This window comes from Oryzias latipes, chromosome 4 (assembly GCF_053564925.1).
Source record: "Oryzias latipes strain Hd-rR chromosome 4, Olatipes_Hd-rR_3.1".
NCBI lineage: Eukaryota > Metazoa > Chordata > Actinopteri > Beloniformes > Adrianichthyidae > Oryzias > Oryzias latipes.
In genome coordinates this window covers 3,254,117-3,279,419 of record NC_136240.1, presented here as the reverse complement: position 1 = coordinate 3,279,419, position 25,303 = coordinate 3,254,117, and the positions used below count along the sequence as shown (strand labels likewise).

Sequence of the window (25,303 nt, the reverse complement as noted above, 5' to 3'; positions counted from 1 at the left end):
TGAGTAGCGACACTTTTTTCTATAATTTTACTTAAAAATGGTGAGTTGGATACAGGTCTGTAGTTATCCAGAGTTTTCGGGTCTGAATGACCCTTCTAGGGGCCTCGCCACCGCCGTCTTACAGGCAGAGGGGAAGACCCCCGTCTGAAGAGAGCAGTTAACTATATTTAAAAGCTCTGACTCTCTGAATCCATGAAATGTTTTAAAAAGTGAAGTGGGAATGGGATCTAAAAGGCAGGTTGTAATGTTTACTTGGGATACAACTCGACCAAGCATCTCCGCATCATCCAGGATAAAACTCCCCAGTGTTTCTTCTGGTAAAAACAATGCTGGAGGTCTGTTAAAACCAGTGTGTTGCATAGAAGAAATGTTTGATCTTATAGCATTGATTTTACCCATGAAGTGGTCTGTAAAGTCCTCACATGCAGCATTAGATGATGGCATGGAGGACTTGTTGAAGTCTTTGTTTATTAAAATATCAATGGTTTTAAAAAGAAGTTTGGGGTTATTTTTATTTTCTGAAATGATTTTTGAAAAATAGGAGGTTCTGGCCCGTTTAACTGAGTTATTGTAGATTTTGAGTTGTTCTTTTAAAATATTTTTATGAATTATGAATTTCGTCTTCCTGTATCTTCTCTCTGCTCTCCTGCATTTCTGCTTCAGACCCTTAATGTCGTCAGTCTTCCATGGCATTTTAGGAGTGGTTCTTCATGTTTTTGTTTTGAATGGAGCCACTGCATCTATGGAAGACTGAAATCTGTTATTAAAATGATCAACAATAAAATCACAGGGTGCAGGTAAAATCTGAGCAGGAGTTTGTTTAACAATATCAATAAAACTTGCAGCAAATTCAGGAGTTAAATACCGTTTCCTCACAGTTCCCACTGAGGCTTCCTGCTGGATTTCACTGGTGACAGTAAAAAACACACAGTAATGGTCTGAGGTGGCTATGTCAACAACAGAGGACACCCCAGTGGACAGACCATAGGTAATGACCAGGTCCAGGGTGTGTCTTCTGTTGTGAGTTGGCTGTGTGACATGCTGCTGAAAATCCATGCTGTTTAGAAGATTTAAAAACTCACAGGCATAGATATCATCATAATTGTCAACATGCAGATTAAAATCACCAGTAATTAAAATCCTATTCTACCTGATATTAAGAGATGATAAAAATTCAGAAAAGTCTTGGATAAAACAGGAAGGAGGGGTTGGTGGTCTGTATACTGTGACAGTTAAAGCAGGTGGGTCTCCAAAGAGTAAAGCATGATGCTCAAATGAACAATATTTACTAAGTAAAATATTTTCAGATGATATTGTTTTAAGAGCAATCGATGCTGTACTTCCACCTTTCTTTCCTCCCCTGATTGAAAATAAAAAGTTAAAATTAGGTGGAGAAGCCTCAGTGAGAATAGCTGGAGCATCAGAGCCAAGCCAGGTTTCAGTTAAAAACAAACAGGTTAAATCATGGTCTAAAATCAGATCATTAATGATAAAAGACTTATTTAAAAGTGATCTGACATTTAAAAGAACCACCTTCATGGTTGTGGGTACTATCTGATGTGTGCATGTCATGGGTTTTGTAACTGATGTGTGAATTGGTCGGAGACATCTAACATGCGAGAGACGTGGACATGAATGGAAATGATTTGAATGTCTATTGGTGATGCGATCTGGTATGTGATGCTGTATGGCAGAGAATGATGAGTCAGGGGTGTGGGTGTCCTGGTTCAACCGTCAGCTGGGAATGGTTTTGAAAGAACGGAGGGTGAGATCAATGTTCATGCTGAGCAGACGGGAACCACTATTGTTGGGGTGTAAACCGTCTGATTTAAAGAGGTATGGTCTATTGTAAAAAGTTGTGAAATTATCAACATATGGAATGCTCATGGAATGACGGTATGTTTTTAACCAAATGTGAAGCTGACGGACGCGTGAGAACATGATGTCTCCATAACGGGGTGCAGGCAGTGGTGCAGATATGATACAGTTCATGTTTAACTGTTGGATGGTGTGAATCAGATGGATGACGTCTGTTTTCAGAGTCTCTGATTGCTGCAGTTTCAGGTTGTTGGTGCCTGCATGTATGATGAAAGTCTCCGCAGAGGGGTGTTTAACAGAGTTGGTGAGCAGAGTTTGTAATGTCATTGACGACAGCTCCAGAGAGAGAGTGTGTGTGGCACCTGCTGACCCGGACACGCCGGACAACAGAGTCTCCCATGATGACCACGGGCTGCTGCACAGGTCCGGGTCTCCCAGCGGGTCTCCCCGCGACAGCAGCGGGGGGGTGAAGAGCAGTGGCCTCCGCTCCAGCAACTCTTCGCTCCAGAAGGATAACTTTCAAACGGTCTGTCAAGATCTTCCCCTAAAAACCTGCTTCAATATTCCGAGGAGCTTTTTAGAGAGAAAAATGCTGAGCAAAGGGAGAACTGCAGCAGTTTGGACATTTTCTCCCCAAAGTTTCCTCACAGTGATGTGGAGACTGGTCCACCTGGACCACACAGCTGCATGGGCAGGCAACTTAATGCCTTTATTCTCATTCTGCATCATTTTGTCAAATACGTTTTTGGATCATTTTAAGGTTTGTAATTGGTCATCTCTGATTGTACTTAGTTAATAATACTTAAAAATTACTACAATTACAACTTTTGCTCTCAGCAGACACACATACACACACACATATACACACAAAATACGTCCACATTCCCATGACATGTTTTAAATTGAAAAACAAAGAAGGATACAAAGGGACACAAAGTGTTGTCGCATTTTGTTGTCAGTACTGGAAAAAGGGTTACAAAATGAAAAAGATGACCAAATAAACACTTTTTTGTCATGTATTGAAGAACAACTTAAAAACAAAGTGCTACAAACAACGTCTAAGCAAAACCACGATACAAGGAAAGGTAGTGTCAACGGGTCAGATTAGCCCACCCAACAAAGCTACTGAAACTCCAAACCAGGTCATTCTTGAAAACTGGGCTGTGCTTTTTTTCTGAAGTAACAAGTATTTGTCAGCATTTATGAACATGTTACAGTTGACTTTGTTACATTTAATTCTCAGTTAGACTGCTAAAATGAGGAAAATGAACACTTCCTGGTTATGACGGACCACGATACATGAATCCTTTTACAGCTTTCAGTCACGCTCAGTCCGGTCCGGTACAGCAACACCCGGGCCAGTCAAGTAGAAAACATAAGACTTGGAGTTTTTTCTCAAAGGATGAAGAAGAGGAGGACGACAACCAGAAGAATAGCAAGCAGAATGCCAATGGCGCACCACTGTCTGCGATCTGCAACAACAGGAAGGCAGCAGAGTCTTTCATTGACAACCAACCATGTGTGAAGCAGCACCGCTGTATCTGGTTGCCGGGCAGATCTCTTACCACTGGTCATATGTGACACCTTGGCCAGTTTCTTCATGACATTGTCCAGTCTTGAATGTGTGTTGTCCATCTCATGGCTGAAATCATCCAGCATTCTGCGGTAGGAACCACACAGACGCACACATCAACAGCAGCAGCAGACATCTGGTTTTACTTTCACGTTTCATCAGAATACAAACGCTGCCATACCATAATATACAGCAGGGCAAACAGGGACCTTTAGACACCACGACCATGTCACAGTACTGTTCCTCTCCGTCTCTGATTCTCCTCCACAGGTGAACCGGAGACAGAGGGTTATGGTTAGCCAGGACGCTGTAGCTTCTTCATGATGCTGTGACCATGGTTGGTTCTTCAATTATCACGGCTCCTGACTTAAATGCTGGCTGATTGCTGAAAAGAAGGCTTTTATAAAGCTATTTTAAGATAAAGTGGATAAAAAGTTTCATCTAATCTCATTTTAAAATCAACTTTATCAGTCATGTCATGAACAGACATTTATGTTCGTAGTTCAAGTAAAAATGTACTAAAGTACGAGTACATGCACAGCCTGTTACACCTCTGTGCAGCAGCAGTTCAGCACACTAAACATGAGCGGGATATTTACCCCCCCAGAGGGTCACTAGTGTTAAACAAAATTCTAATTCACCTCTTAGCTTACATTTATTCATTCCACTGTCATCAACACAACAATGTCCCATCCCATCCCATCCATCCTGCCCTTTCAAAATAAGAGCACATATGTGCAATTACCATAAAACAAATAAAGAAGTATTTGTTATTTAACAGTCCCTGCCTTTATAGCTCAAACTCACCTTCTTTTTTATTTTTTTTTTATTTTTTTTTTTTTTTAACTTGTCCTGTCCAACAGCTGGGCAAACAGATGAGAGCTGAGGGCCTCTTGTGTTGGACATATTTTACTTTAACAAGAGGGGTTATAAATCTTCTGACAAACCAGAGGTATGTCTGAATAAACCCCTTTTGTAATCGAGGCCGAACTTTATTAATTTCAATCATATTTGAAAAACTTGTGTGTTGGACCGGACGGAAAAGGAAAGAAGGGAAGAAGAGAGAGGGATGTTAGAGGTTAGAGAGGGGGGGGGTGATTAAAGGAGGGGGGGGGGGTGAGACCATAAAGCGGCATAAAGCAACAAGTTACTGGATGTTTATCATTACAGTAAGGTTCAGATAGAATACAAATCTCAAAAGGCGGGGCCTGTCCACACGCACACTCAAATGTTATCAACACACCTGTTAGCTGTAAAAATGTCCACCTGTCAACATGTACACAAAACAGATAGTGTTCACACACGCATACCTATGACTTCAAACCAACTAGTGTGAAATTATATTTCATTCGACACGCAAACTATTAGTGCAAAGGTGAGCTAACACCTGTGCTCAGGTGAGTGTTTGTGTTCTTCCAAAATGGACGGTGGAATGTGAAAAGAAGAGGGAGAGTGCCCAGCCACCCCCACACCAAGACCCCCGCCACAGCAGCAGCGGCAGCCAGAATCCTCCAACGCCACACATCCCCCCCGGGCGACCACATCCGCCACCCAGGCCAGGACCAGCAGGACCGCCGCGAGGCCCCCAGAGCCAGAGAGCAGGGAGGCATGGGGGGAAAGAAAGTGCTGCCCCACCCCAACCAGGAGAGCAGCCCCCCCACCGCGCCAGGAGGGCCCAACACCGGGCCCCGCCCCAGAGGGGTGCCCACAGATCCAGACGAGCCTTTTTTTTTTTTAACAACACTGAATTTGCTGTTGCTGCATTTAACATGAACTAAGTTCCGCTTGTCCTTCACTCGGGGCTTCAGGTAACTAGCATGCAGATGCACCTTTTGGAGGAGTCCAAGACAACTGATCCGTGTTAAGAAAATAACTAATGGGGCATGTATGGTTAGATTTCTGATGTAAACTGTGCTATAGCACCCCCCCCCCCCCTCGTAAATCTGAAGCACTCCTGAAAAAGCTGCAGTTCCCCAGAACTAAATCAGCTTTCAGTTAAATATAGTGTTAAAATAAGACGTTAAAAATATATATTTACCGTCTTGTCTGAAAGATCTTTTGTGCTTTATTTTTTGTAAAATCACTGAAGTTGATTTTATGAAGGCCTTCCTTTCTGTATTGTTTTTTGTTTTTAGATGGACTCAACAAAACTCCCTCTTTACTCTGTCAGGCCCACCATTCAGACAGCTGTAACATGTTGTTTTGTTTAGAATAAGTATTCCTTGTTAGGGAATCGTGACACGTGACATTATCCCACTGATGTCTTTGCTGCTATTAAAAAACAAACCAAACCTTTCCAGACCAAATGTGTTCCTGTGGAGGGGATGCTTTCTAAAGGATAATCATTCATTATGTGTGCAAACAGCTGAACAGTAAAGATCATCTTTTTAGTTTAGGGGTCTGTTATGCTGCCCAGCGTCAGGCCACCATTCTCTCCAGATGTGATGAGTTCTACTTTTAAAATCTTTGAGGGCTGTACTTGGAGGAGCCATTGGTCTTCAACTATTTCAATGAACTACCAGACTGACCAAACCGAAGGGAACCAGACCACCGTGCTGCAGACGTTTGGGGTTCCTCCCAAAGCGAGTTCACATCTGAGGTGTGGCGGAGGCTTACCCTGACCATATGTCTGGTGCTGGTGATGAAGGCCTTCCTCTTTGACAGCTCCGCTGCATCCAGATTAAACTTCTTTGGGTTTGACTCTACTATGCGTTTGCAATGTGTTAAGGAACATGCTTTCTCTGTGCTGAGCTCCAATCCCAGAACCCCAAAAACAGGGAGGTGTAAAGAGAGTGAGCCTTAACAGATGCACCTTTTGGTAAAGCAGTCTGCAAGTTGTTCTTTCACGTTGTACCACAACACTCGCTCAACTCTGCTTGGATGAGTTGGCACTTTTTTCCAGACAGACTTCAGTGCGTCAGCCAGTGAATCTGTGACACAGATTATGGGTGGAGCGTGTTCAGTCGTTGGTTCAGAGAACAGTGTTGCTGCAAACGGTGCATTGTCAGTTCCATCAGACATTGCCAGTGTTTCTCCAGCAGGTGTGCTCCTCACAATTCTGTTCACTCTCTTTGAGGGGGAGCGGTGAAAACTTTCCACGTTCTCCCATTAGAACTATCAGGTTTCCTTCTTGAGTGGCTCCATCTGAAAGATTGCCAAATGAGGCATCACTGAACACCCTCATCTTGAGGGCTGAGTCCCTGCCTAGAAGCTCAAAGTTCAGAGCCACCTCACTGGATTTCAGTTTGCACACCGTTCTATTCGTTTCATGGATTTAAAGCATCAAACAAGACTTTTGGTCGACTCTGCCTTGCAACCCAGAGAATTTGTCCAATCTTGGGCGTGAGCAGATCTTTTTCTTTTGCTGACAGAGATGAGTCTTGCTGTACTCAGCAAGCACAGCATCCAAGAGACACTAAATCTATTCACACATAACAAAATGCTCATACTGCATCCGGAAGATCCCTCTTGTATGTACACATTTGAGTATACCGCTGTTCAAAATCAATTATCTAATCCGTCACGGATACATTACTGTCTCTCGTTATCCAAACTTGAGTAGGTCCGGTCTTTGTTCTTTGAGAAACCGATCATCTAGCTTTATTAGTGACGTGTCCTGTGTCCTTGAGCAAATCCTCCTTTGATATTTCTATCGCCACGTCTCTCGCTTGCCCAGAAGAAAGCGCCAAAGGAACGGAGAGTGCTTGCTTCTTCTTTTCAAGGTCTGTAACTCGGGTCCAACTTATTTTTTCCAACTTTTGTACGGTTTTCCTTCGTCAAAGGTTTGTAGGACTCTGTAGTTGCTAATCATCCCCTGCTACCAATGTTAAACAAAATTGAAATTCACTTCGCAGCGTAACGTTTTCTTTATTCATTCCACCATCATCAACACAACAACGACCCATCCCATCCAACCGGCCCTTTCACAATAAGAACATGATGTGCAATTACCATAAAACAAGAAATTTGTTATTTAACAGTTCCTGTCTTTATAGCTTAACAACTAGAATTTGGCAAAGAAGGACCAAAACCAGATTTTGATGAGCCCTTTTTCCACAACGGCATCGTGAGAGGGGCAAAATTGTAATTATTTTTCCCTTATTTGATTGTGGCAACAATTTAACTTTGTGGCTCCTTCTAACATCTGCTGTGTAATACACATATAGTACCGAAGTTGACCTGTTTATATGCTGTTGAAGTGAGCTTCTGTTACAGCTGTTATCTGGTAAGTCTTGAAGCTCTCAGCAACACATTGAGTCCTTCATTTCTAAATGAACCGAATCATGCTACCTTTTACCTGAACCAGGTGTGTTTATTCAATCAGAATGTGGAAGCACCTGACTGAGTTAACCAAGCAGGGATTAGAGATGTAGAAAACTGGGTTTTCTAGACGGGGTGGTAGGACGACCAGGAGTGAGCAGCACTGATCAAGACCCCTAGACTGTGACTGAACTCCTTCACTGCTCTCTACACAGTGCACTTTCTGTAGTGCTGGGCAAATCTACTATTCCAAAATCTGGAAGACTTCAATGCATTGCATTTGAACGACTTGTTATTTTTAATTAAAAAAAGTATTTACATTTATTTTTTTATAATTAATCCACAATTTCACCATCACAACACAGCAGATTCATAAACGGTCAGCCATTATCAGGTGTTGACGTTGGCAAATGGGTGATGTCATATTTGGCATTAATGTGTTTAAAGGGTCAGCTTGTGGTTCTTACTCAGCCTGTTCGTCCAGCTCCACGCCGATTCTTTCAGACATGTTCTTGAGAACGTTGATGGACCCAGACACCAGTTCCAGCTGTTCGTCCTGCTGCTCTGCGATCAGCTGAAACACACACACCAGCGTTTGGTCTGGGCTCAGCATCACCTCCATGCCCCCATCTGTTCTCGGTCCGTCTGTACCTGCTGCTGCACCTGTGCCTCCTCAATGAACTGACTGTTGGCGCTCTGCAGCTGATGGTCAAGACGGCGGTATTTGTCTGAACCGGGCTGCCATATGCGTCCTTGAGCTCCACGCTCACCGAGCAAAGCCTGAACACAAAAGAAAAGCATACAGTGGAGCAACAGAAGTGTTCAATCAGCCATTAAATGTGTGGGTTCAGAGGCCTGTAATTGCCTTCAAATGTAAACTTCAACTATGAGAGACAAAACAGGGGAGAGATATCAGGGATAAAGTCTGTAGTGAGGAGTTTTACTGCCTTCAAGCATCTGTGCTTATTGTAAAAAATAGATCCCCCACTTTGTGGATGACAACTATAGCAGGGGATTGTAACTCGCGCTATAAACGAGGGAGCGCTGTACTGGAGTTTAGGACAAAGTTTCATGATGTCATCCTCTGTCAAAGGTAGCATTTGTCTAACCAGGAGAGAGACTTGGTACCTGTTTGCTCTTCCCGTCCAAGGAAGCCGTTCCTGGAGACGACATCTGCTCCTTCATCTCCTAGAAAAGAAACGGCAGACTATGTCACGAAGTGAAGACGTCACATACATGGATTTATGGTTCATTACAGAAAACTTGGTCATGGCGTCTCACTCTTATAACAACAGCGATGAACCAGAACTAAAAAAATGTATTTTATGAAAAAAAAGTTGGATATAATTATATGGCACTCTGTGTAAACAGGTTTTTAAATTTTGATCAGAAATAAGAAGTTCTCTTTGTCCTCTCATGTCACTTAAGAATATCTTATAGTAAAGCTTGGATTCAAAGTGATGAAAGTTTTTGTTTGAAGTTTAAAAACCCTCAAAACTATTGACTGTTTAGGAGAACAGGAGTGAGAAGTGTGTCGTCATCTACAGAAAATGGGTTACTTCCTTCTGTTGACGTTTTTTCCCCAACACAAACGCCACCATGTTGGAACAGTATGCAGTGATTGGTCTGAGTCATCGTTTCTATGGTAACCACTCACACCAAACACTTAAACGTGAGCTACAGAAAATCTGTCAAACGTTCAACCTGGGGGCCAGCAGGCTCCTCCTACTTTTATTGAGGCATCTGATTGGTCCGTTTGTAACTTGAATAAGTTTAAATACAAAATACTAAATTTGGATTATCAAGAAGATGTTAAAAAAGGTATCAGATCCAGAATGGTTCTTCTGGCCAATAGGATGACTGAATAACAGCTGTTTAGTTCTCTATAGGCTCTATGGGACTTCCTGAAACCAGCGGGTACTTCCTGTTTGGAGCGCCAGGGGGGAGGAGTCCAAGACAACTGATCCGTGTTAAGAAAATAACTAATGGGGCATGTATGGTTAGATTTCTGATGTAAACTGTGCTATAGCACCCCCCCCCCCCCCTCGTAAATCTGAAGCACTCCTGAAAAAGCTGCAGTTCCCCAGAACTAAATCAGCTTTCAGTTAAATATAGTGTTAAAATAAGACGTTAAAAATATATATTTACCGTCTTGTCTGAAAGATCTTTTGTGCTTTATTTTTTGTAAAATCACTGAAGTTGATTTTATGAAGGCCTTCCTTTCTGTATTGTTTTTTGTTTTTAGATGGACTCAACAAAACTCCCTCTTTACTCTGTCAGGCCCACCATTCAGACAGCTGTAACATGTTGTTTTGTTTAGAATAAGTATTCCTTGTTAGGGAATCGTGACACGTGACATTATCCCACTGATGTCTTTGCTGCTATTAAAAAACAAACCAAACCTTTCCAGACCAAATGTGTTCCTGTGGAGGGGATGCTTTCTAAAGGATAATCATTCATTATGTGTGCAAACAGCTGAACAGTAAAGATCATCTTTTTAGTTTAGGGGTCTGTTATGCTGCCCAGCGTCAGGCCACCATTCTCTCCAGATGTGATGAGTTCTACTTTTAAAATCTTTGAGGGCTGTACTTGGAGGAGCCATTGGTCTTCAACTATTTCAATGAACTACCAGACTGACCAAACCGAAGGGAACCAGACCACCGTGCTGCAGACGTTTGGGGTTCCTCCCAAAGCGAGTTCACATCTGAGGTGTGGCGGAGGCTTACCCTGACCATATGTCTGGTGCTGGTGATGAAGGCCTTCCTCTTTGACAGCTCCGCTGCATCCAGATTAAACTTCTTTGGGTTTGACTCTACTATGCGTTTGCAATGTGTTAAGGAACATGCTTTCTCTGTGCTGAGCTCCAATCCCAGAACCCCAAAAACAGGGAGGTGTAAAGAGAGTGAGCCTTAAAGGATATTGACAGTCTCATCCAGGTCCTCTAGGTCCCACTCAATGGAGCGCAGGCTGTTCCGGAGTTCATTAGTCGTCCAGTCCAACTCCTCTTTGGAGGCTCCGCTCCCGCCCTGCAGCAGCTCCCTCCATCTGTGGTGAAGGCCCTGAGCTGCATTCACAGCCTTCTGCACCTCCCTAACAGAACATGAACACCTGTGAGGGGGAGCTGCACCTCCTTAACAGAACATGAACACCTGTGAGGGGGAGCTGCACCTCCCTAACAGAACATGAACACCTGTGAAGGGGAGCTGCACCTCCCTAACAGAACATGAACACCTGTGAGGGGGAGCTGCACCTCCTTAACAGAACATGAACACCTGTGAGGGGGAGCTGCACCTCCTTAACAGAACATGAACACCTGTGAGGGGGAGCTGCACCTCCCTAACAGAACATGAACAGCTGTGAGGGGGAGCTGCACCTCCTTAACAGAACATGAACAGCTGTGAGGGGGAGCTGCACCTCCTTAACAGAACATGAACACCTGTGAGGGGGAGCTGCACCTCCTTAACAGAACATGAACACCTGTGAGGGGGAGCTGCACCTCCCTAACAGAACATGAACACCTGTGAAGGGGAGCTGCACCTCCCTAACAGAACATGAACACCTGTGAGGGGGAGCTGCACCTCCTTAACAGAACATGAACACCTGTGAGGGGGAGCTGCACCTCCCTAACAGAACATGAACACCTGTGAGGGGGAGCTGCACCTCCCTAACGGAACATGAACAGCTGTGAGGGGGAGCTGCACCTCCCTAACAGAACATGAACAGCTGTGAGGGGGAGCTGCACCTCCCTAACGGAACATGAACACCTGTGAGGGGGAGCTGCACCTCCCTAACGGAACATGAACACCTGTGGGGTGGAGCTGCACCTCCCTAACAGAACATGAACACCTGTGAGGGGGAGCTGCACCTCCCTAACAGAACATGAACACCTGTGAGGGGGAGCTGCACCTCCCTAACAGAACATGAACACCTGTGAGGGGGAGCTGCACCTCCCTAACAGAACATGAACACCTGTGGGGGGAAGCTGCACCTCCCTAACAGAACATGAACACCTGTGAGGGGGAGCTGCACCTCCCTAACAGAACATGAACACCTGTGAGGGGGAGCTGCACCTCCCTAACAGAACATGAACACCTGTGAGGGGGAGCTGCACCTCCCTAACAGAACATGAACAGCTGTGAGGGGGAGCTGCACCTCCCTAACAGAACATGAACACCTGTGAGGGGGAGCTGCACCTCCCTAACAGAACATGAACACCTGTGGGGTGGAGCTGCATGCGCTCTAGAAGATTACTGAGGTAATTAACCATTAAGAAAACAGGCTGTAGACAGCATGTGAGGTTCCTGCTGCTGCTGTCATTCCTACCAGGGTTGTAACAATTAATCCACTAAACTGAATCAATTTATGTTCCTAGAATCCAAACAGACAAATGTTGTTAATCAAAACGGTCTATACCATTTAAAATAGTTTCAAATTGAAATGAATTGATCTATGCTCAAAGTTGGAAAATGTCATCTGGATTAGTCTATCACAGCAGACAACACACATGTGATGTCATTAAATATTATTGGCATTATTATTCATCCATCATTCCAGTCCAATGTGTGGACAGACTTTGAGTAAAGTCATGTGACCATCCAGTGTCTAGAATGTTCTAAGAATGTTCCCTTTAGATTCTTTGGATGTGGAAAAACAACAGTGGTGAACTTTAGGAAACTAACATGTGAATGGATTGGACATTGATTCTAGTTTACTTGTTTGTTTGGACACAGATTTCATTTATACTTGATGATCTGGAAGAAATCCAAGAATCTGGAAAACTTGGAACTGGAAAACACTGTTCAGTAGCAGGAATTTCTGTCTGAGTCTCACTGCTCGAAGTTTTTATGAAGATGTTCTGTGTCCATTTATGTCAGAGTATTGGAACATTGCCAAATTTACCATGCGACTTGTTCGCTGTGGCGACCCCTGATGGGAGAAGCCGAAAGTGGAAGAAGATTGGATCGATCAACATGAACCAAAAATCCATCATGATCAGCAGCCACTAATTATGCTGTGAATCAAACCGGTAACATTAGTTGTCAAACCCCAAATGTAACCAGACAAACATCTGTTTGAAACTCATCATGAAACACGGTTCAGCCTGTCAACAATGCAGGTTCTCGTTTCCTTCTACTGAAACCTCCATGTAAACACGCTAACTAACTGCATGGATCTCTCAGTCTGGACTCGGTCGATCCTCTTGGATCGCGTTTCAGCAGGTGTTCTGTTCTACCTGGACGGATGCTGTACACCTGGCTGCGGCTAACAGCAATTCAACACAAAAGCGCTCGTGCGCAGACTCGCTCTCGCAGTTGTTATGTTAGCTAGCTCAGCTCCGTTCATCATTTCTGACCCTTTAACAACGAAGAACGGGTCTTCCATGGACATGGTGCGTCTCCAGTTTCAGTCCATCCTCCGGGTCTGGGGTCCCCTGGTACGGTTGTGGAAAGCGTTAAGAGTTTAGAAACCGCGTCAAAGCTGCGGTAAAAACCGCAGACTGTTTACATGCAGCAGCTGAAACTGTCCCAGACGCTTCTCTCTTCTTCCTTTGTCTGATTCATGACTGATGGCATCCAAAGTTGCGGCACATTACCGCCCCCTGCTGGCAGAAGAGAAACACAACACTCTCATCCACGTGTTTGAGTCAGGGGCCTGCAACCTTTAACCGCTTGACGCCTGAATTTGTTCCCAGCTTTACAATAGAGGTTTTTGCTATCATGTGGATGCTAATTTAAGGAAAGTTGGGAGCAGAAGTGGTTGAATGTGAATTTGTATCCATAGACGTAAAGTGGTTAACAACAAAAAGACATTTGAGCATTCAAGCTTTACATTTTAGGAAAATTTTAGACTGTTTTTCATTCATTACATTGTTACTTTTCTAATAAATATTTTTTTAATATTTCTTTTTTGCTTTGAATAAAATATAGAAATAGAAACTTGCATTTTCTCAAAATGTGAATCTGTTTTAACTTTTCACCTGAATTCCATTTACCGGTAAAAGAAAAGTCATCCTGTGTCACAGGATCATCCCAGTAAAGCTGATGTATTCCTTCAAAAAGTTTTATACAAAGCAAGACATAAATGTTGTTTTCTCCTGTTATACTGTTGAAACCAGAAATGTACATACACCTCATAAAAACACACATATGCTTTTTTTCTCACGCAGCCAAAATAAAAGTAAACGTTTTCCTGTTTCTGGTCATTTACCATTAGCACAAAGATTTCTTTTTGCTAAATGTCAGAATAATGAGACTGGGTTTTTTTAAAACAAGTTTTTATTACTTTTATCAAAGTCAGAAGTTTACATTTATATCATGAGTCTTTGGTACTATTGCCTCTAAACTGCAGTAGTTGGGTCAAAAGTCTTGGATTTCCTTCCACAAGCTTTATACATGCAAATATTGCAGATACAAAATACCAAACACAAAACTCCACACTGTGTGTAAATACAATTTTCAATGTTAGATGATATCCAAACGGAAAAGGGATCAGATCTTTTTCCCACAATGCACTTGTCTGTGTGGCGGATGTGACGTCACGGGCGCGGGCGCCTGCTTGTGGCGGCGTTGCTTTGTGTGATGGGCGGCATGGCGACTCCTCTGGAGGTGGTGGTGAGCGCGGACGCCGGCTCGCAGCTGTGGAACCTCACCGTGTTCGACCTTCACAGCGGCTCCAGCCTGCTGTCGTACCGCGGCGGGAACAGCGCGGCGCGCAGCCTCACGGTGCTCCGCGGGGAGTTCCTGCTGTCCGCGCAGCTGGGCAAGAACTACATCAACGTGTGGGAGATCCAGAGGAAGGTAGGAACAAGGAACGGCGACGGCAGGCAGCGGGATCCGGTCCGATTCTAGGGCAGATCATGAAGGGGTTTATGGATCCTGATCCACCGGGAAACCAGACCGCTGCAGACTCTGTAGTTTGTAACAATTAAACAAGGAATTTACTAAATCTAAGAAAGTTTGAGATAATCGACATGGTCAGAAGTGGAAGCAATAAAGAAAACAGAAGGCGAGGAGTTTGAGCTTCCTGTGCATGATGATCCTCAGCAGCAATAACATCTGTGGCTCAGGGATGAGGAGCCTCTTTGGAACAGGATGGAGCAGCTGATCAGGATGATCCATCAGTCTGTTCAGTCCATCACTGCTTCAAATGTCTGCAGCTCTCACACATCAGTTTGGTCAGTCTCTGTGGGTCACTGGCAGCTATGCTGCCCCCCAGCAGACCACAGAGTCTAAGTGTTGGTGAAAAAGTCCCAGCATCTTGTTGGTCTTTCAGCTAAATAGATCCATGGATGTCTGAGCTGGTGTCTGGCTCCAAGTCCTACGTCTGATAGCTCTGTACGCTCCTGTGCATTAGCATACGGAAAGTCAAGGGTTTTATTTTCTCAGGTGGGTTAAAATTTGTTGGTCTGTGGATATCGTTTTCTGTAAAATAACATAATCAATGAACTGCAGATAAATATGGCAAGCCAGAAGCACAAAAAGGATTTTAAAAAATCGCTTAAAGATGGATTTTAGCCATCAGTCACTTCACCTAAAAAAGAGGAAAAAGGTTTCTGAGTGACAGATTCTCCACCTTAAAGGTGTCTTGAACCTGTCATTTATGTCCCATGAGATAACTGGTGAATCTAAAGTTGTTCCCAGTTGTGTGTAGAACCACCCTGTGCACAGTCACTGCAGATGTGAGGACGTCACATGATTGTGTTTCCTGTTCAGGATCAGCTACAACAGAAGATCGTCTGTCCAGGTATGGTCACCTGTCTGACTGCCTCGCCGGATGGAGTGTTCCTCGCTGCTGGAGTTGGGGAGGCTCTGCATCTGTGGGAGGTAAGCTGTCTGAATATGGACCAAATGCCAGGTTTACCTCAGACAGATTGATCCGGTTGGATCATAGATCATAAATCGAGTAAGTCGATTAATCATTACACTCCTAACTAGTTGCCCTGTCATGATAAATACCAGTTTCCAAGATAGAGATGAGGAAATCAAAGCAAGATGAAGAAGAAGAAGATGGTTTACAAGATGGAGCATGAAAGTCAGTGGGGGACAGAAATGCCCAACAAGAGCAGTCAGAAAAGACGAAACTCTCCCCACTCGGCTTTAGCCTATTGGCAATACCAATGCCCTCAAGGAAACATGGGAAAAGGAAAGGAAAGAGGTCAAGGACAGATATGAAAGCAAAGTGAATGAAGCCTAACCATTTCCACAGAAGACGACAACCACCCAGACATCGAATCTAATGAAATTCAACTTTATTTCTAAACCACTTTTCCAACAAAGTGCTTTACATAAAAACATAATCAAATTTAAAAAACACTTCAGTAAAACCACCGTGCCTAGTAAACACCAATATATAAATAGAAGTAAACCTTACAGCTTGATAAACTAACAAAGTCAGCAACAGCTGGTAGCCTCCAGTTCTGCCTGTCAACAAGAAGTAACCCATCCCAACCAATGATGACTGACAAATGCAACAAACAGCCACACATGCCCAACGGTCCCTACAACTTATCAACACTAAACCCTAGAAAGTGTTAAACCCCTCAGCTCACATTAGTTCTCAGCAGACTTTGCCCCCACCTCCTTGAACTCTACGCCACAGCCCCCCATCAAGGTCAATGACCAGACTTTACCATTCACTGAAAGCTTTGCTCACTTGGGTAACATCATCACAGAACAGGATTAACAAAGCCAGGGCTACATTTAAGGGCATGAACGATCTTTGGAAGTCATCACAGTACAGCACCAAGACCAAACTGGACCTCTACAGCAGCGGTGATCAGTCAGTGTTTCTGGATGGAGCAGAGTGCTCAGACAGCAAGACTTGACCAAAGTCTCCAACATCCACACCAGAAATTCAGAATTTTCTTCCCCCAAAAGATCTCCAATGAAAATCTGTCATCTTCAAATGACGCTGGACGTGGATTGGACATGTACTAAGGAGTGAAGAAACCACGATTCTAAAGACACCTGGACACCAGGTGGAAAAAGAAAAATGAGGCCGGCCAAAGATCACCTGGTGCCGAACAGTAGAAGCTGAGCTGAGGGAGTTTGGACACACCTGGGGAGCCATCTACACCTTGGCCTGTGACCGTGGGAAATGGAAAGATTCCTGTGATGCCTTAAGGTGTAAAGGACAGTAAGAAGAAGAAGACCCTTCCCCACACGGCATCCTTTATCCACAAGAAATCACAGAGCTAGTAGCGGTGTCTGCCATTTGGATACATACCATCTTTAGGCCCCTCCCATTAAAACCCAGTTCTCTCCACAGTGAATGGAACATGGAAGAACATTATAAGTTTCTCCTGTGAAAATAAATCCTTCTGCCCCCACCCCCCACCCCCCTCTCCATCTCCAGTGTCTTTCCAAAATAGCTTCTTCTTGTTCGGACAACAGCCGTGTTTTCTCCTGTGATCAGGTGACCTGTGCTCTCTGTCTCTGTCTAACTCTGGTTTCATTTCAGTAGCTTTCACCTGACTTCATCTTCAAAGAGAAGTTAAACTTCAAGTGTGTCTGTAAGGCTTGTCTTCTGATTGGTCCAGGTGTCGACAGGGAAGCTGCTGTGTGTCCTGAGTCGACACTACCAGGACATTACCTGCATCAAGTTCACCGATGATGGCAGCCATTTTGTTTCTGGGGGAAAAGACAACCTGGCTCTGGTTTGGAATCTGTGGGGGTATGTGCACACTGTCATATGATTTCTACTGAAATGGTTGCAAGAGCAGATTGATGGATAGAAACTCCACACTGCTGCCTGAGTAGAGTGTGTGTGAGCAGCTTTAGTGGAAACAGCAATGCCTGTGTATTGTGTTTATATCATATTTTCTCACCACACAATAACGAGTATGAAAGACTTAAGATGCTCTTTTTCTATTTTCTTTTACCACAAACAGTGAAGGTAAGTTTCGGCTTAATGAAGCGTATTACCGGTTTGTATTTGTAGCTGATTGTGCAGCTCAGTTCCTATGCCCTAACAGGTAGGCCATAGGAGGAATCCCCATGGCTGGCATAGTTTATAGACACATCTGTGCATGGCATGCAGAGGCCGTCCTGACAATATTGGTGCCCTGGGTAAAACACTGGAACCCCCCCCCCAGGAACTCAAAGCCTGCATACAAACAAACACAACAACATAATATAAAACGTTACCTTTTTAGCTAGATTAGTAAAATTTACTTAAATAGTTGAATTCACTCTTGCGATTTACAGTGAGGCAAACAAGTATTCAGTCAGCCGCCAATTTTTAAGTTCTTCCATTTAAAAACAGAGAGGCCTGTCATTTTCATCATAGGTAAACCTCAACTATGAGAGACAAAAAAAAGCAGAAAATCACATTGTCTGATTTTTAAAGAATTTCTTTGTAAACCATGGTGGAAAATAAGTATTTGGTTAATAACAAACGTTCATCTCAATACTTAATTTACCAGTTGTTGGCAATGACAGCAGTCAGACATTTTCTCTAAGTCTCCACAAGGTTTTCACAAACTGTTGCTGGTATTTTGGAATGACATGTGAGCTCTCCAGAAGAGTTTACCCCTAAGAACAGATGCCGTACTGGGCGGGCAGGAGACATGTTTGTGTTCTTGCACTTTTTCCCCAAAGTCGTATGTGGACGACCCTCGTTTGTCTCTGACATCTGTGTCCTCCCTTTGTCAGGGTCATCCAGCTGGACACGAGCCAAACTCCTGAGCCTCGCCACGTCCTGTCCCGTCACTCCCTTCCAATCACAGACCTGCATTGTGGCTGCATGGGAGCTCAGGCCAGAGTTGCAACTGCGTCGCTGGACCAGACTGTCAAAGTAAGGCACAGTTTCAAACCTCCTGTGAGAGTGGATTGTTACAAACGTGGGATTCAGGTCTCAGGGTCAAATGTTTGTTTGACACGAGGATTCTTCTACCTTTGAACTGAAGGGAAGTCCAAAGAAATGCTCAGGTCTGAGTTGGACACGTTTAGAGCCGTAGCCTGTAGCTGAGACAAAAGTTCAGACCTGAAAATGAAGAGGTTTCTTCTGGTTGGTTACAGAAGCTTTTGTGCAGTTATGACTAAATATCTAAATCCAAACTGAAAGAGTTGTCCTGATATTCTTCAGGAGTTATAGTGGTAGCTGTGTATCATCAGCTGATTAAAACCTCCTCCTGCCAAATTTATTTTAGGAACAAATGTTTTCACTTCAAACTGGTGCAGTTATTCATATACATTCCATTGAAGATTTTTTAAATAATCTTAATAAATAAATCCCCCACAGAACCAGGAGGGGGCGCAGTCTGGTGCCTCCATGTGCCAGTGCCAAATGTTTGAATCTGAGAGGACATCCATCATAGAAGCAAAGCTCATCTGTCAATCACAGGCTTTGCTGAAGGGAGCAGCTGGAACGTAAAGAAGGTTCTCCGCTCTACCCAAGAACAGAGTAACTTCACTGACGGGTTACAAACACTGCCGCTTAAATGTACGGAAAAAATCCTTTCATTTTAGAACAGACCTTAAAGATGGTCAAATGTAATAATAACAAATGGGTCAAACATTTACATTATTCCACTAACCTTCTCCAGATTTGATCAGGGCTCCCATCTCCAGACTGAGTTCCTCAGAAAGCTTTATGTTCATCGTCTCCTGGTGTTTTTGCACTTTAATGCTCTCACAGCGTACCCTGAAGATACTGATGGTTCTGCCGGCGTCTTACCTTTCCTCACCTGGCTGCCTGTGCAGGTTTGGGAACTGTCTTCTGGTGAGCTGCTGCTGTCTGTCCTGTTTGATGTGGAGATCATGTCGGTGACCTGTGACCCCTGCGAGTACTTCCTGTTTTGTGGCGGAAGTGATGGGAATATCTTCCAGCTGTCTCTGTGCAGTCAGGTGAGCCGTTCGGTGTGTGAGGAGTGAATCCATGTTCATGTCACGTCTTCACACCTGAACACAACCTGAGGTCTAAGACTCCAATGAAAACGGTCCCTTTGACATGTTCTTCTTTTGATGATGGAGGACATGTAGTTAGTCTGAGCATTTCAGTCATTGTGAATCAGGAGCAGATAAAAAAAAGCACTTTGAAAATGTTTGTGGATGTTACATAAAACTACAATCGGCTCTGCAGAAACTATGTCCTTGAAAAGCAAAAGGTTTTAGATTTAGCATCATCATCCTGAACAAACCACTGGGAACCCTAGGAAACAGATCAGTGATGATGGCAGTGAGACTTTAATGACCATCCTTATCTGGGTTTTTTCTTCAAAATTATTATTTTCCTTTTATACTAAAATAAAGAATAAAAAAGAAACAAAAATTAAGTTAGTCAAGACTTTCTGCATCTTCCTCGCTAGTTTTTAAATACATTAGATATCAAAAAAACATTTTTTTTTACTTTCCATACATTTCAAAGATAAGGTGCATCACAGAACATAGAGAATTTACCCACAGAGGGAGGAACAAAGGATGAAATGACAACAATTCTACTAACTCATCGTCTTTAAAGATTATTCCACAGGTCTTCATGCAGGTTTTTTAATGGAAGTCTAATCCATGAATACCTCGGCATTATTCCGTCTCTGAGGCTTCAAGTTAAAATACGGATCTGGATCTGAGCTGAAATGAGGCTTTTGATAGCAGTAGAGCTCAAACTGCATGGATGTGGGGGAAGGTGGGCTCAGCTCTTCTGTTGGGTTGCCAGGTCTCAACAAATGTTTTGTGTTTTGCTGCAGAGTCTTCTCCGTGAGAGATCCTTTCAGTCTGACAGTGAAGGAAACCAGGTTCTGAAAGGACACGGGTGAGTCCACAAAGCCGCAACCACAACATTTGGTTGTGGTTCACTTCCACTGGAATAATAACACCAAAGGTGTCGTATGAAAGCACGTGTGTACATGCAGAAATGTGCCGTGTTACATGTGAAACGGAGTGGTTCCAGTCCAGTCATCAGGTCTGTTTGAGAGTGATGAAAAACTGACTGTAGGAACCCAAAAAGAACCAGATCAGGGTTCAGACTCAACACCCTTCAAACAGAAATCCCCCAACAGGACATGAGTGGTGGTGTGTAGCATTGATCCTGGTCATGTACCGGCACATGCCGCTGTCCTCCTGTCTTCAGGAACATGGTAACATGTCTCTCCGTGTCGATGGACGGGACCCTCCTGCTCTCTGGGTCACATGATGAGACGGTTCGAGTCTGGGACATTCAAAGCAAACAAAGCATCCGGTGCCTGGCGCATAAAGGTGAGCGTCACCCTGGGGGGTGTCTCTGGGTCTAGACTCTTCCACTTAAAGTAAATCCCTCTCCACTTTCCAGCAGACAGCGTGACTGTAAGTCTCTTTAACACAGCGCTCCCAGATACCAGGCTGGGGACCGGTACCGGTCCATGAGACACCTGGTACCGGTCTGTGGGACAGTTAGTACCGGGCCACAGAGACAAAAAAACAAACAGCCAACATAGTCATTTTATTTACGACCCAGGTGTGATTGTGACCCTTCGACAGACTGGCCACCTGTCCAGAATGCCCCCAGCCTTCACCCATGAGTGGATGGGATAGGCTCCAGCAGCCCCGTGACCCCTAAAGGGTTAAAACGGATTAGAAGATGAATGAATTTATAACCTGATTATGAAGGAAGTTTTATTTTGAAAATCTCCTGGATTCTCTCCATCACATCCGACTCGCATGTCGAGTAAAGAAAACAAAAGAATTGGGAAAGTTTCTTTCTGCAGAAAAGAACCAGTGAGCAAACCGAAGAAGACTTCCAAATAAAAGAAAGCTGCATTTAACAGACAAACCAGGAGTCTTTAATCCTAACACGGATTAATTGACTTTATAGATATGGATTTATTGTGACAGTTGTTCACACACATCATAAACCCCAGTCTCACATTAGCGGTGCAACAAAAATGACGGCATTGTCACATCTATTCAGCCGTACGGTTCTGATCCAGATTCCAGCTCAGACCAGGAAAACAAAGCTGGAGATAAGACGTGTAGAGGATTCAATTGACTTTATCTTTATTTATACAAACAAAAAACTCCTGAAATCAAGACAAACTCAAACTGATTAACCCTTGTTCTATCCTAGGCACTTTAACGTTGGGAGTTGGGTCATCTAGACCCACTAGACAGTGCTCTGAACCTTTTTTCTTCAATGATTTGTGATCTTCACTGGTGTCCATGGATTACATGAAATCTTTCCACCTTTATCCACCTTTGTCATGGTAGGGAGAACACGTCAATGGAAGGGGGGGGGGGGTCATCTAAGATAGCTCAAGGGTCAAACACAGACCCACAGGTGACCTTTAACCTCAAGACTCTTCAACGGGAGATTTAAAGCCTAGTGGACATTATCAATGACTAATTCCAAGAATGTTTTGTCTCAAACTAAACGCAAAAGTGGTGAAAATTCTACCAAATGAACATTTATTGACCCTCATGTACTTTAACTGTCGGATACCAGCCGTCCTCCAGAACCTGCAGTCACCTCTGTCGGTGGAACCAAGAGTCATTCTGGAGAAAAACGCCCAAGAGCCCAATTTGGCAACAAAAGCCGGCGTTGATGAAAATTCTTCAGATGTTTTACTCCACCGTTCATGAGGACACAAATGAACGTTTGTTTTCCGTTCAGCGGTCGGCTTCACGTCCTTTACTGTCATTCCTCGCCTTCTGCCGGCGTCTGCAGGTCCCGTGACGAACGCCGTCATCATGCCGGCTCCTGCCAACATGTTCCTGCCGGACAGCCGGCCGGCCGTCCCTCTGCTGCGCTTCAGCCGCCACCTGCACACCACCGAGGACGAGGGTGGAGAGGCGGGGGAGGTGTGCGTCCGGCCGGCGCTCCACGCACAGGTGTGTCTGCAGGTGTAGCTTCACACAGAACGCCATTTTCAAACAGCACCATGTTTGCTGGACGTGCATCAAAAAGTCCGTTTGCTTTGAAATAAAAACCATCAACCATGGGGCTGGGTGGGATTTTTAAAGCATGATTAAAAAAAAAACTGCAGTACAGACCAAAGGTTTGGACACCTTCCCATCATCTTCATTTGAATGAACTGCATCAGAAAAAACCACATAACTTCACAAGTGAAATGTGAAATAATCAGCGCGTTGTTTGGATTGAAATATTTATTTCCGTTTGAAACATCTCAGATTTACTGAAGGAACACGGTTAAAGCAAAAGCTTTTGCTCCAGTTTGAAACGAGAACAGAGATCAAAGCGAACGCTAAACTGACCATTTCCATGTCAAAACATGATCCATAATGTTTTACAGGACAAACACAAAGTGACAAACCGTCTTTCCAGCACAGTAATGTAGGACCTGAAAGCAAACCTGCTGGATCAGACTGTAGCTGCTGTGCAGCTCTGACTTTGCTGCGTTTGTGGGAGAATCTTTCAGTCTGACATTCAACACGCCTGCTGCTTCAGGAACAGGCCTTCTGCTCTATGTGCACTGCATGTTTCTCTGTTCATCACTGGAATAGCTCCACACGTTTATCTTTTGGGTCACCAGCCAACTAGAGTAGAAAAATCAAAAGCAGTTTTACACAGAATGACCTTAAACCTTTTTCTTTTTAATAAAATGAAATTTCTTTAAAGTGATTAATAAATGGTATGAACACGTCCTTATCGCCATCAAACCTGTAGAGAACAAAAACAGATTTCTTTCTGCCTCCAGGAATCACATTTGATATGAAATCGTAACAAAAACAGCCTGAAAGCAGCGTCATGTTTTATGAATCGTCAACATTGAAGCTTCAAAACTGCTAAAACACAGTGGATTCAATTCTCCCATCTATAAAATACTGTTTTTATGGATGTCCTATGGAATAATCTTGTTGCATTTCTCCTCCACGTCTTAAAGTCCGGCCCGTTTAAATACTGCGTGACGTTTAAGGGGTTGTGGTCACATTTAGGCGACAGCATCAGGACAATGTTCTATGGCGGTACATTGAAGTATAGTTTTGTGGCCTAACGCTAACCAACAAGGACAGAAGAGCTGATTGAAGGATGCATTATCTCCATTACAGGACGTAATGTCTTTTCTTATCCTCCTTATTTTGTGCATCTGAAGAGTTTGTTCTAACTCAGGAAATGTGTTAAATGTCTTTTATTGTCCAAAACTTTGCGCAGTGATTTAAGTAAAACTGGCCTGAAGGTAAACGTCTAACCGCCTGAACGTGAAAGGATGACGGGAAGTGAAGCTCTGTGTGTTTCTGTTCCTAGAAGGAGGAGGAGACGTACCTGCAGAAGGCGGAGCACCTGTACACGCTGATGACTGCTGTCACTGACAGGGTGAGGGGGCGGAGCCTGGACAGGGGGCGGGGCTTCACTCTGCTCTGTGAAGTGAATGACTTGAGTTTGGTGTGCAGATGCTCGTTCTGAACATCTGTCCTCTCTGAAGCGGTTCTCAACAGTTTCCTCAGTGAAGCTAAAGAAGCTCAGCAGAAACATTATTATAGCTAAAGCTGTGTTGATGTTCACCTAGAGGCTCAGATGTACCGTCAGCAAATGTAAAGCATGGCCAGGATTCCTTCCAGAAAGTCTGTAGGTCTGCCTCTGCGGCCATTTCTGTCACTTGGCGCCGTTCTTGTTCTCTGCACTTTTTGCAGTGGACAAAGGTTGTGTTGTGTTAATTGTGTGTCCCTTGTGTTGCAGTCGGTGTGTGGTGATGGTGAGAGCACAAAAGTGCACGTGGCAGAGCTGAAGGAAGAGGTCCAGATTCTGAAGAAGGTCAACAGAGAGCTGTACGAGTTCTCCAGCCAGCTGCTCACCAAGCCCACGTGAAAAATAAAGCCGTTCTAATCAAGTCTGGGAGGATTTGATCTTTTATTACATAACTATGTTAACCCTTGTGCTTCCTATGGGGTCCAGATGACCCGATCATTGTTCTTCCTACCATGATAAAGGTGGAAAGATTTCATGTAATCCATGGACACCAGTGAAGATCACAAATCATTGAAGAAAAAAGGTTCAGAGCACTGTCTAGTGGGTCTAGATGACCCAACTCCCAACGTTAAAGTGCCTAGGATAGCACAAGGGTTACAGAGGAAACCAACTATTGAAGGGCAATTTCAGTTTGGGCTGAAAAAACCTCAACCTGCAGCAGGAAAATAAAACCAGGTATTTTGTTCCAGCTGTGCTAACAGTTGACGTCCTCCTTTCATAAATGCAGGGACAAAGTTCTAGATTGTTCTAAAAAGCTGCAGTTTCTGGGCTTCAGTCCAGAAACTGCAGTCAAGTGTTGATCCTCAGCTTCAAACGTCCTGCTTTTGTGTGAAAACCGGCAGATCAGCGTTTTCCACATAAACTTTCAAACACAATTCAAGAAAGGTGTCTGGGATGCAGCGGTTGGGCGGTCGACATCTGAGCAGAAGATTGCTGGTTCGATTCCTGCCTTGCCCATGTGTCCTTGGGCAAGACACTGAAGCCCACCCTGTTCCAGGTGGAATTTTGGCGGCAGCAGTGTGTGTGTGTGTGTGTGTGTGTGTGTGTGTGTGTGTGTGTGTGTGTGTGTGTGTGTGTGTGTGTGTGTGTGTGTGTGTGTGTGTGTGTGTGTGTGTGTGTGTGGTGTGTGTGTGTGTGTGTGTGTGTGTGTGTGTGTGTGTGTGTGTGTGTGTGTGTGTGTGTGTGTGTGTGTGTGTGTGTGTGCAAGGCACTTTGGGCCTTTGAGGAAGGTAGAATAACCTTTGATGAGAAAAC

At 44.1% G+C, this 25,303-nt stretch overlaps 2 protein-coding genes across 2 annotated transcripts; one reads left to right on the top strand and one right to left on the bottom strand.

The window, feature by feature from the left end:
* Positions 1-2,755: 2,755 nt before the first annotated feature.
* stx6 (syntaxin 6) lies at positions 2,756-13,217 on the bottom strand. Its single transcript, XM_004067553.5, has 8 exons — positions 13,005-13,217; positions 10,572-10,741; positions 10,378-10,472; positions 8,780-8,839; positions 8,303-8,431; positions 8,119-8,225; positions 3,384-3,478; positions 2,756-3,290 (listed from the first exon to the last, which is right to left on the bottom strand). Exons 1-8 carry the CDS (start codon positions 13,037-13,039, stop codon positions 3,214-3,216), a joined length of 768 nt encoding a protein of 255 aa, XP_004067601.1. The 5' UTR covers positions 13,040-13,217; the 3' UTR covers positions 2,756-3,213.
* A 944-nt stretch (positions 13,218-14,161) lies between these two features.
* Positions 14,162-24,410, top strand: wdr18 (WD repeat domain 18). The gene is made up of 10 exons (XM_004067554.5): positions 14,162-14,448; positions 15,364-15,474; positions 17,190-17,323; positions 18,304-18,445; positions 19,354-19,497; positions 20,337-20,401; positions 20,720-20,844; positions 22,289-22,452; positions 23,828-23,896; positions 24,260-24,410. Exons 1-10 carry the CDS (start codon positions 14,230-14,232, stop codon positions 24,386-24,388), a joined length of 1,302 nt encoding a protein of 433 aa, XP_004067602.3. The 5' UTR covers positions 14,162-14,229; the 3' UTR covers positions 24,389-24,410.
* The last annotated feature ends 893 nt before the right edge of the window (positions 24,411-25,303 follow it).